The following is a 13,746-nucleotide window of genomic DNA, read 5'->3' as shown; positions in this document are numbered from 1 at the left end:
CGAAGCCAGACAATCCATTAGAGGTAGTAGGCAGAAGCCAAAGCCAGTAGCATAAATAATAAATACCGAGCGACCAAGCGATAAAGATTTTCATCAGTTTCCTATCACAGGCCCCCAAAATTAGAATGTTATATCTTGTACATGTATTAACATTTATTAAATATTTTTCTAGGTAATTTAGATTTTTCTAAATTATTTGATTTTGTAACACTTGTAACTCGCTTACAATTTATAATATCAATAAAAAAAAATATATTTTTTAATATTTTTTATCGTTAATTTTTTTTAAGTTTTTACTTTTTTCATTTCATATTATAGAACTGAACATTTTTGAAAGTATTTCAATACATAAAAATAATTAAAACTCGAACGAATAATTCAGAGTTATAAGTATTTAAAGTTTAGGTAAGCGGAGTAGTTGATCATCATTTTGCAGGGTATCTGCAATACCTCACCACTCCACTCATCATAACTTAAAATAATTACAAGTATCTCATTATGTACTTCTACGAATTTCAATTTTTATGTATGAAATTAAAAATGATTGTTATCATTCAAAAAAATATAATTTTTTAATACTGTTTTATTTTGACTGAAAATTATGTAAGAAAAAATTTCAACAGCATTAATAAGTTTTTAAATAATGAGTGTTGTTTTGATAAAAGAATTTCCGCTATAGATACTGATTAGTGATTACTTACGATTGTTATGCTCGCAATTATTGTTATAATATGTATGTGTTTGAATACAATTCCTTTTTTGAATAATCTAAAATTCAAATTAAATTCCTTTTAATAATATTTTATCATAATCTTTTACCAAGGGATTCAAATATAAAGGAATTAGCAAAAATACAAGTTGACCAAGTAAATACAGTTTATAAATATTAAAAATATTAACATAAAAACATTAGTAAAATAAAAAGCATCCTGAATAATGGTAATAATTTATTAGCACCAACTATATTAATACAATATATCGTGTATGAGTTGCTTATAAGTAAAATAAAATATACCAAAAATAAGGGATAAATATGCTAATACAATAGTTTTAGTTAACGCATTGAGAAACTAGAAAGTTAGGAACTGAACACAACATTGTTTATTAACGGCAAGTTAAAATTGATTCTTTTTAAGAATTTAGCACTATCCCAGTTAAAAAACCAGGTTACAGCATAATATATGTATATATTTTTTTTTTTGATGTTAGTCATTTTTTAATAAAGGACAATGTTGTATAAAAAATAAATAAAAAATAAAATAATAAAACTCAAGAAAAAAGTTAAATACAAATAAATACAATATTAAATTACAGTTAATGATATTTAAAAAACTAATATGTGATAAAAGTATACAAGAAAAAATAGATAACATCAGATATTTTATGAATTTTATATGATGGCGATTCTGTTTCCATATTCAGCAATTCATTTGTATCCAAAACACAACTCGTATTGTATACAATACAATAAAAAATATTTACTGACAAACATTTACTATTTTTAATCAGTGATTTTTTTTAAAAAAATAAACATACTATTACAAGCAGTATAACAGTCAATAGTAACTTAAAATAGAAAAAATAATGCATGAAAAACATGATTGTGACGGCTATGTAATGGCACTATACAATTTACATTCCGAGCCACACAAGTTTTGTTCAACATCAATATTTATTACTGTCTTAAGCAAATGTTATTAAGTCTTATATTATGAATGTGAATGTTATTATTTCTTAATACCATTGATATAATAAATGTATTTTTACATTTAGAAGAACATAAAATAAAATATATATTATCATACGTTATTATAAGTATAAAAATAATACAAATAGAACATAGTACGGTGTTATTAACAATTATTATAGATACAAATCTTAACATGTAAGTGGCTCGGTAGTTTTTGTAAATTAAAATAACAACTATATTAACAACTTAATACAATTGTTTTGTTACAAACATTTTAAAGTAAAACCAGATATAATAAAATGGAAGCACTGAATACCTTTACAACAGAACATCTAAAAGAACATTGTTGCGATTACAAACATCAATTCATAATAAAAACAAATAACAATATAATATATAAATATTCTAAAATATGTTTGTATGAAATATATTTTTCTAACAATCTTTGATTTCTATTTATGCACATTATCAATGCAAAATAACAAAATTATAAAAGCCTCTTTAAATTACCCTAAATAAAATTATCTAGAGGCATTTAAAATAACAACATATTATGTAATTAGAAAAATATTAATTCGTTGTAAAAATTGTCTCATTCGATGATTGAAGCGTCTATAGATACATAGGTAACTCAACAATAAAAGTTAAAGCTCGATTATTAATTATTGTTTAAATTTGATTTAACACTCTTAAACCAAAAGTATGTTTAATATTAAATACAACTCTAAGCACCGCAAATCAATATAAATATAAGGCACATGTCGACCCGTTGGAATGATTTAATTGCCGAAATATAGAAAATAAATTTTCCAAATTTGTATTATTTATTTTATTTATTTACTCCTAAACCACAAATTCAAAGACTTTTATTTAATGTAAATGAATTATAGTACTGTCAATGAGCCAGAGACTACAACCTATCATACATTGTGCCCAAAGTGATTATTTATACCAATTACTTTGTTATAGCTTATAAATACTTAAATAATATTGAACACCTAATTATGGCCATGGTATTTGAGGCGCATGGAAGTTATTAATAATGATACCATGGTTGACGTCTGACCCAACATAACCTTATACCAGTGTCAGTTCTTATTTTAATTGAAGCTGCTTCAGCTGCTCGTACGGTTTCCTTAACAGACTGCATCAAGTTTTGTGCATTACCCACCAACATGTCAGTAGCTTCTTGATCTTCTTCTGAACCATGGGCTCCCAACATAGTTGCTTTGACTGTGGATAAGATCTTTAATTGAGTACCAATGGTCGGTATACGTTCACACACTTGCAACAAGTTCTGAAAATTAAGTTTATCATAAATATAACATTGAAGGTAATTAATAAGTTGTTATTTAAAAAAAAAACTTACAGTTCTCATTCTCTTATCAGTGCATTCTCTAGCTAATTCCTTGGCCAAACGTGTCACTTCCTCAGAAGCTTCAGCAATTGCTTTAGCACAAGCAATAAGATCACGTTTGGTACCAGTTTGTCCACGAACCAATTGGGATAACCTGCCCATCAAAAGAGCCATTTTCTTTGCAGCAGCAATGATCTTGTTATCTTTACTTGACCATTGTCTCACTTCTTGATGAAGTCCATGAGCTGCAGCCATAATAGGTTGATTAGGTAATGGTGCATGCTTGAACATTTCATCTTCATCGTCAGTTTCAGCAGGTAATGGTGGTCTTGGTGGAGGTGCCTGTTCGCCAGGCAATGGTGGACGAGGTGGAGCTATTTCAGGCTCAATAGACAATTCATACAGATCTGGTACAACAGTGATAGCTCCACGTACACCACGGACCGCATCCAACAATACATTATTAGATTCTCTCCAACGTTTAATAGCTTGATCATTATTAGTATTTAATGCTACTGGTTTAGCATCTTGGACCATTCTTGCCACAGCAGCTTGTAAGATATCTGCTGCTCTATTTAATTTTGCATGGAACACAGGATCCTCAGAATTGTCAGCCTCTTGCTTCGCAACTTGATATACTCTGTTTCCTAGACGAGCAATAGCTGTTGTATGTTCCACCATTTTATTGGGGTCATGTCTGGCAATAGCATCCTCACATAGTTTAGCATGTTTACGCATTTGATCCTCTATAATTAAAAATTAAGTAAATAAAAATTAATATACAAAAATAAAATAATTATACAATTTTATACTAACCAGATAGTCGAATAAAAGTTGCTGAATCTGTAGCCTCATCACAAAGATTTCTTATGTGTGTTGCTGTATCAGCATATTGAGAACACAAATTATCAAAATGTTCTCCAGCTACTTTATTATCAGAGTATTGTGATCGGATTTGTCCAGCATTTATTAACTGAGGTCCGAGAGATTCAAGCTGTGAGGCAGCTTGATTTAAAGCTTCAGACAACTTTTTTCCACCCCCACCAGTAGCAGCTACGAGTCGTCCAGTTCGACCTGCTCGTTTAGACCAGTCAGATAACCTAGTAGCTCGATCAGCAAAATTTGCCTCTCTACCAGGAGTTCCTTATCAAAGTAAAAGATAAAATTCGCAAAATATTAAAATACAAATACAACAATTATTGTATATTATGTATGCTTACCTTTTGGTACATGCACTGCATCTGTAAATTGTTTTAAAGGTGTATTTATGTCAACAAAATCTTCTACAACACGACTGACCACTGCATCTTGTATCATTTTTTTCAATTCATCCAACTTGTGAGATAATTTTCTACAAATCATAGCATTAAAGTTATAAGCTGAATATACAAAAATGGTAAAAAGTAAAAAAAAACATGACAATTGATGATTACCTGGCTATTTGTTGCGCTTGGGGGGAGTTACCTTCACCACGGCGACATAAATCATTTAATTGTCGAGATAAGGTATCAACTTCATCACAGAGATTTAATATTTCTGCTCTTTGAACACCAGGAAGTCCATCAGCCACCTAAGATATTTCATACATGATAAATTGAATAATGAAAACAAATAAGATGACATAAACAAAATGTAAGATCAATTTTTTTTTACTTTACCCTATGTGCTTCATCAATTATCAAAGAAATAGCTCTTTGCCCTAAGCCATTATCATTTCTTTCTGGATGTAACAACCACTGTCTAGCTTGATCCAATTGTCCACCAAGCGTATGAGCTACTTGCTGTCCTTTAGCAGCAACTCCACTTTTCTCTGTGTCATTAACTGCTCGTGTAACTAATTTCACTAACTCTCCAATTCTTTCGTCAATGCTACGCGATAAACTTTCTGCTTGAGCAGTAGCACCTTTTCCATCATGTCTTAGTTCGCAAAGAGCATCAGTCATAGTGTTGATTTCCGAACACAATTTCTGTATTGGCTCTCGAACTTTAGGTGAACACCGTTCTGATATTAAATGAGCTTGTTCGAGTAAATGGCGAATAGACTTTTCACCTAGACCTCCAGGCATTGATAATGGTTCCTGGAAAATATTTTCATTTAAAATATCAACTACAATATTGTATAATTTAAAACTTACTTGTAACCAATCGTGGGCTGTATGGACTTTACCTTCGATTACATTAAGGGCTTTTCTCATTACAGTTATGTTATCAGCTTCCCATTCGTCTTCATCATAAGTGGTCAACTGTAGTACTCTTATTATTTCTAATAACTCTCCTGTCATTCGGCTAGTGAGATAATCTCTATTCTCAGCTGCTTCAGCAGCACCCTTACCTCCTGAAATTAATCTTTAGTTAATATAATGCAAAAAATTATAAAATTGTATTTTACATTTATAATTATTTTTTGATTTTATTACCTTCTGAAAGAATATGAATATAAATCTTCATGCTACATATAAGTATTGGAGCTAATGTTTTCACTTGATCAAGACAACGAATCAGTATATCTCGATGAACTTGGTGAGTAAGTTCTTTTTCACGAGCCCCTACTTCTCGAGAAACCTATAAATTAAAAAAAAAAAAATGAATTAGTCTAAAACTATTTAAATAATAATAATTAATCAACCTACTTTACTTAGACATGGACTTAAGTCTTTAAGAAACTGCACTAAGTCTTCCATACTTTCAATAACTTCAGCAACGGCTAAATAATCTAAAACTTTTTTACACTCTCTTATGATTTTTCTGACTTCAGATTCATCAAAACACAACAACAAAGATGATGTTCCTTGTAAAATTCCTCTAGATCCTTCTATCAGTTTTCTCCGAGCTGGTCCACTATAGGGATCTTGTTTTAACATAGCTGAAGCTTCTTCAAGTAAACGAGATGCCCCTTCAACTCGATAAAGGGCCGAAGGAAGGTCTTGTTTAAGTATTGGATCATCACTACTGCTTATAGTTTCTTTTCCCACTTTAATAAGGTTCATAACTGCACGACTTACAGCTTGAACCGGCTTTTCCAAATCTGGCATAGCACTTCCATCTTCAGCATCTTCGTGTAAAATAACCAACCTGGATACCTATAAATTTAATAAATAGATATCATTATAGGTATTAATTAGATTTTAAAAATGTTTACAATACAGGTAATATGTTATTAAAATAATACGATGAAATACAATGCACCTTTCAAGTAATAAACCATTAATACACTGCAAAGCTAGTAAGGAGTCGAATAAGCAATAGAAGTAACTAGTCATTTAAAAATATTGAGTGTTAAAAAATAGTCATTTGGAATCCATATGTATCATGTTCTACTCTAAAAATAGTAATGTTTTGTCCCAACTGTAAGACTACATTAGTTATAAAAATAGAGTAGTTAAAGGGTAAACTAAATTATTTTAATATACATCTCTCTTGGGTCCTTTTAGTAAGAGAAGTATAAATATATACAAGAATCTTGAGTTTGAAATACATCCTGTTTTAAAAAACATATTACCAGAAGAATCACATTCTCTAAAGATATAGATAAATTTCATTAGACTATTTAAATGTATTATATGGAGTTTAAGCCAAATATAATTTTAAGCTCACAAGAAATTATTAAAATATGATAAATACCTAATAAAATAATTGAAATAATTTTTCAGAATTATAATATCCCATATATATTTTCATTTTTCATTTTATTGATAAAAATAGTTGTTGTAATGTTAAATATAATAAACATGTTAAGGAAATTAATTATTAAGTAATAAAGTAGATAGGTATTAAAATTTTAAAAATATATAGTACAAATAATATATTATCTATAGATTGTTTTATTTTATGCCTATAGTAAATAGTAAATACTAAATACTAATTCCATCCAACTATTTGTAGATTTATAAATATATCAATAAACACTAAAACAAAATGTTTAATATACTTAGTTTTTTATATTTATTTGAGCTACTAACCTCCCCTTTAAATATTATTGATGTTGATGACTTTATTATGAACTATAGATTATTATGAATCATCAATCTACATTATACTTAGTTATACTCAATACAAATAATAAATAATATAGACAATCCATTTTATGAATTTCATTATTGGGTATCTATTTATTTATTTATAACTCTCGTTATTATTTAATACATCAATATTATATATTATTAAAAACAGAAATATCTGGGGTTTTATTTATTTTAATAGAAACTAACAATGTTAGTGAAATTCTGGCTAAATTCAAAATTTAGTAGTAGTGTTAAGAAATGTATTTGGTAGGTATTTTATTTAAATCACTCAAAGTAAACACATACATATGATTTCCAATTTCAAAATATTTCAATTACCTAATTTAAGTAGTTTATAATCATTAACAATCATATCATACCAAAAAAGAATTACTATGAACGCATTCTGTATTTTAAATTTAAATTTTATGCAGGTATGATACCCATGATTTATCTATGCGACTTCAATGTCACATGAGTCATACTCTTATCAAAACTACCTATAGGTACTTTAAAAATAATGATATTAACTGTACTTTACTGCTTTATTAAATTGCATTTCTTGAAATTTTTATCAACATTACACTGATAAAATAAATTCCTCAACATAAAACTATGTAGTTTTGATTGTTACAAATAATTTTTAAATTATATTATATTAAATAATTTATTATGCTTATACTTATTTATAATATAACTTATTAAGCTACACTAAATTGTCATTGAATATTAGATATCAATATATCATCTGACCAGGTGACCTACCGCATAAAATTGTTTACCTTGTCTCATTACAAAAATATACTGAAATAATAAAAAGAATCCGTCTCACCAAGGATGACTAGAAGATGAGAGGCAAACTAGGAAACTCAAAAAGTCAACGTCCAGTAATCAAAGAGTTTACATTAGGTAGGTAATGTACTGCAGCAGCAAAAGCTAATGAATATACATAATGCTCATTGTAAATCAATCATCGTGTAAAACATTTCAAACAAACATGATATGAACATGATGGAAACATTAATTGAAGGCACATTGGCACAAGTCCATCAAACACTATACATTAAGAATCCTTGAGATCAGATCAAAAGGAAAAAAAATAATAGTAATAATAATAACGAAATAGGTACCTATATATATATTTTTCATTATTACAATATAATAATATCACAAATTGGGTCAAGCTCGCAGACGAGGAAAGTGACAAGTGTAACACACGCACACACACACAATCACATTTGATTATATTCTGCGTATACGACAATAAGATATATAGTAGGACAACGATATCGTGTGAGGAGTGTTGTTGGCATTGGACAAGAGCGACGACGGCAGCGGCAGCAGATGGTCGTCCTTTAAAGGTCCGAGCCCGATCCTTACTGAGTCTAAATTACACGCAGTCTGCCTACACATGCCTACACACGTCAGACGCGATACAATAACGATAATATACACTGGTAGGTGTTACGTCAAATCGTATCGCATCGTCTATCACACTCGGTTAGGTAGCTTCTGGGTAGATTGAAAATTTTTTTTTTGTAAATTATTACCTGTTGGGCGACGGGCTCCAATATGCTCTCGATGGTTTTCGTGTGAAACACCGGCATTTTGGCGGCGGGAAATTCGGACGGAAAAATTCAAAAAAAAAAAATAAAAAAAATTCAAAACCCGGACGGAACTCGGGACGCAGCAGAGGTATTGGCGAGCGCCAATATCACACGCACAAACGCGACTGTCGCGCGGGCGGCGGCGCGGTGGGCAGGGGCGGTGCGGCGCACAAAGGTGCAAAAAAAAAGCGGGCAACACGAGCACACACAACGACGCTACCACTACTGTCAATGGACCAGCGAAATAACCATTTATAGGAAACGACGTCGACTTCTTAAAATAAACACAATTCTACTGCGGCAGTGTGCGGTTCGGCAGACGGTTCACCAGCGCCAGCAGCAGCAGCACTGCGCTGCCCTCGCCGCTCGCCGCGACTCGATCCTCCGCCACCGCCTCCTCGCGCACTCCCACCCGGCGTGGACGCCGTCTCACCGGTTCCCCTCCTCCCCGCCAAGGCTCGCCGAGACGCCGACGACCCGTCAAGTCGCCGTCGTCGTCGGCCGAAATGTCGTCCGGACCGAGTTAATTATATTATACCGTATTATATTATAAAATAAATATTATGTGTATATTGTGTGTACAATAAATTATTTTTTTCGGCGCCCACTACGAAAAAAATGGGGGAAAAAAAAATCGGATACGACTTTACATCGGTAAAAATAATAATCGTGGTGGTGATACGATTTGCAGGCTTCGATAATTTTATTGTTATTATTAGAGAGCCTTAATGATCAAGGATCTCTATTAAATAGGATCGACGATATCGCGTTGTACGTATAGGTACTCGTAATATCATATTGTTCGCGGTGCGGTGTGTTACGAATATTTGGAATATTTGGACGTGGAGAAAAACAAAGCCAGAAAATTGCATTGTTTACAAACATTATATTTCTATAGAAATTTAGAAAATAATTCGATAAACGTACCTCGCTGCATATTAATAATTGTTTTGTACAATATGACCTTGTTTATATTTTTTGTTGTTATTGGCTTCATCAAACAATGGAAATTAATCGTTTTTAGAAAGAAACCGGGAGAAAAACCAGGGGTAAATAGGCGGATAGCCTAACTAGGCTTTCCTGCTAGTCACGAAAAAGTAATTAGTAATTTAGTTAGTTGCTTATGTACTTAGTTAAATATATAATATATTTAATCGTGGTGTTAGTGTGCTATAGATTGTAATTTGTAACACTGATCTTAATCAAAATTTTGCCGGGGGGAACAGCCGAACTGCTGAATAATATTGTCAATATTACTATCTATTATACATTTATACATATAATGTATAGTTTATCGATTTATCATATTGTAGAATACGATACCGCATACCTCCCAGTCCACAACTGGGTGGTTGAGAGTAACCCACTTAATGCTATAGTTCTTTCTTTTTCCTATCTATTACCATAAACATTTTAAATATTACATAGTATTCATCTTGTAAATAAAATATTAAAACGTGTTGGACGTTGCAGGTGTTACCATTTGGCATTCTTCTCATAAATTTGTTAACAAGGTACACGAAAAAATACGACATGGTGCAATGTGATGATCTCGTATAAACTGTAAGTACAAAAAAAGAAAGTCTAGTAAAAAAAAGAAAAAATTCCAAAGGAAAAATATATTTCCAACATTACTCCTTGTAAATACGCGTCATTGCCCACTGATATTAAAATATTACAAATTTGCACATTATTTATATATACTCAATTATACATCACGCGATTTTGAATGAATGAATCTACAAGGTACGGTCCTCTTACAAGATAGTGTACGTTATTGTCGCCCACCAAACAAAAATGTATTCATTATAACAAATTCATTTTATTATTTTAGTATTAACATAATAAACGTTTACAGGGAAAGCTTGACTTTGTATAATTTTGAGTATTCAAATATTATATATTGCCATTATTACCTATAAAAGTCTATAACTATATACAATATATACATTATACATTATACTTGTAGTAATATTATTAATATTATAATCGGATTTTGATATTTAAATAGTTATATAGGTATACTACTATGGGTACTACTTTCTATCAACCCGATAATTTTCATTTGAATGACTATGTATGGATAAATTGAATCACCAATCGTGATGCAGTCACATAGTTCTAGTTAAAATAATAATTTGGTAAATGAAAAAAAAAATCCACACCCACCGAATTCAAGTTCAAGTATTTGAATAAATCATCCTATAGTACAAGGCTTAATTATAATTCTTTCGATTTTCTTAACCAACGCAATAATCTGTATATATAAATCGATTACAATATACCCAGCCCAAAAACGGCGAAAACGGAAGTATTAATAAAGTCTTTTCGTCCTTCTTCGTTAAAAGTATTCACTACAAGTTTACAAAGTAGTGCGCTGCTAAGTTCTAAGAAAAATATCATATGTATCTGTATTCATGATCTCTAAAACCACTTTCCTCGCCTGAACCAGACATAAATTTATAATGAATATAATTATGAATTTAAAAACACATTTTATTTTTATTGTCAGTACTCTTTATTTGTGAATAATTATTACTGTAAAATGTATATTTATTCCCCGTGAAAAGGAGTGTTTACTATAATAATATATAATGCAGTGTAAACTGTACACGGTATATAAACGGCACGTCGACCTACGGCCACCTACGTATTTTTAATTATATAATATTCTATATTGGTTGACTAGTATATGCATATTATATACAATATACATTAACAAGAATCACCATAATATATCGTCAATTTATCTACGCCGGTCGTAGAAACGTCATATGCATGACGTAATGATATATCTATCATAAGATATAATAATTCTAAAAATATTTTAAAAATCTGTTATTCGAGGCTGCGTATCGCTTTATGGCGGTATATACCGTAAATAAATAATAATAATAATATAATAGATACCTGATAATATTAATAAATTAATAACGATTACGCGCTGTTGACGAAGTGTTTTTACTTTTTATGTACCTATAATACTATTATATAGTTTATAATATTAAAATATTTAGAAAACCCTGACCGTCTGACTCACTGCGTGAGAGCGCGACTACACCGAACACGTCCAAGGTAAATAAAACCAGACGACGGATTTTGTGACGAATGGTTTTTTTCCACTTCCTTTTCCGACGATGACGCGGGAACAATAATTGTCAATCATCCGCAGTGTAATATTTTATCGGGTTGTCTGTAATGTGTATTTGCGTTTATACAGCACGTAGCTATAGGTTAGGTACGCCGTCCAATGTTATAAAATTTCTGTGCGTACAGTGCGTAAATAATAGAATCGCGCGTGTGCCTTGAGACACGTCTTCTAGACGATTAAACACTCACGCATTGTTATTATTTTTTAACAATTGATAATTTACTTTTAATTGATATAATTACCGTATTGATTGCTATTTAATTAGTATATTATGTGGCGTATTGTTATACAATTATTGGCTACCACAGCAGTGCGGCAGACAGCCGTACACGGTTGAACAGTAATTAAAAATTAAAATAATTGTATCTTGTATATAGGTATAATAATAATATGTTATAACTGCATTTTATTGTAAGCGGTTATATTGCTCGTGATTTCGCAGATTGCAGCAGTAATGCAGTATCATCAATGTGCGAATAAAATGAAATCTATTTTGATCGTTATTTGTAAAGACTTGACGAAAGGTTGATTTTTTTGTCGCCTTTGGTCGTTCACTCGTTTATGAATCATTATGTTATTAGTCATTAGTATCATTACTCATTACATAACTGCAGGACTCATGGAGCGTCGACAGACGACAGACGAGTGCAGACCGTGCAGCGTACAGCATAAAAATATACAGTTATACACATATTAACAATTAAAAGTATACCATAAACACCATACAACTTGTGACAGTATGACACAATCGTAATTCATAAAATAGACAAGGTCATTGCAAAGCTATATGGAATCATGGAATGCACAGCGAGTATTTGCAGGATATTTGAGCGATAACTGCATTGTCTTGATGCATCCTGCAGTATGTATTATTACAATTAAATATTTGAATTGAAGAAAGGGTCATATACTTTGAGAATTGAGTTTACCACACATGTTACTCCTCATACTATTCTCAAACGTCTATACTTTAGTCTACTAAATCTCTGCATACACTATATTTTGTAAAATATTTACAAAAAACTTTTTGTTCACAACTGCAATACATCGCGTAAGTTAAAAACATACACCTATAGATGAATCTTTATTAGACTATACATATAGAAAAAAAATGTTTTAAAATCTGATTTATACTTATAAAGTTTGGACTAAGTAATTCTAATTGTTATTTTTCAATACTAGTAATAAATGTGATAGGTGAAATATTTAAAGTATTCAACAATTGCAGTATTAACTAGATTTTTGAGACAAGTAAACAACTCAAAATTTGTACGTAAATTAGTAATTTATAGGTATAAAATCAAAATATCAACTTTATAATAGATAAAATAGTGTTCATTTTTTATATTAAACTAAAGATTTATACCATTATTAATAATAAAAATAGGGAACGGAAAATAAGTCTCTGGAAAAAAAGTATGTAAGTAACAGTTTAAATATTTTATGTAAAATAAACTTAATATTCACTAATTTCACTATGTATAATACATTAATATATACGTTTTGTGCAAAAAACACAAATACAATGGTTAAGTCTACAATTGCATTGATAAAATGCCTAGTTATAGTATAAATGTAATAAGTATTCAGTCAGTGGAGTTATAGATTATGTTATAATATTTTATTTTGAAGTAAAAGGTTAAAATATTTTATATTTTTAATAATAAATAACAATTATGTATACAATATATAATACATTTTAATTTTTTAAATTAAGATGCAGGTATAATGTTATAATTATAACTTGTATACGTAAACAAAACCACTATAGAAAATGATATAAATATTTTTTAGAATTATTAGAAATATTCATAAACGTTATAACTTATAGTTATAGTTAGAAATATTTGGTAGTATACATAATACATACAATATTTTTATAAATGTTACATTATTTTATTTTCGAATATTTTTTCAGGAATTTTTTTTTTACCATAAAT

At 30.1% G+C, this 13,746-nt stretch overlaps 1 protein-coding gene across 1 annotated transcript; it reads right to left on the bottom strand.

Moving 5' to 3' along the window:
* Window positions 1-930: 930 nt before the first annotated feature.
* LOC114123020 (vinculin) lies at window positions 931-9,011 on the bottom strand. The gene is made up of 10 exons (XM_027985864.2): window positions 8,599-9,011; window positions 5,678-6,127; window positions 5,465-5,609; window positions 5,183-5,382; window positions 4,706-5,125; window positions 4,481-4,617; window positions 4,268-4,398; window positions 3,864-4,190; window positions 3,060-3,793; window positions 931-2,987 (listed from the first exon to the last, which is right to left on the bottom strand). The coding sequence occupies exons 1-10, from the start codon at window positions 8,653-8,655 to the stop codon at window positions 2,727-2,729; spliced, it is 2,862 nt and encodes a 953-aa protein (XP_027841665.2). The 5' UTR covers window positions 8,656-9,011; the 3' UTR covers window positions 931-2,726.
* Window positions 9,012-13,746: the final 4,735 nt, after the last annotated feature.

This window comes from Aphis gossypii, chromosome 2, assembly GCF_020184175.1.
Source record: "Aphis gossypii isolate Hap1 chromosome 2, ASM2018417v2, whole genome shotgun sequence".
In the NCBI taxonomy this organism is placed as follows: domain Eukaryota; kingdom Metazoa; phylum Arthropoda; class Insecta; order Hemiptera; family Aphididae; genus Aphis; species Aphis gossypii.
The sequence above is the reverse complement of the archived record's forward strand: the minus strand, read 5'-3'. Positions and strand labels throughout refer to the sequence as shown.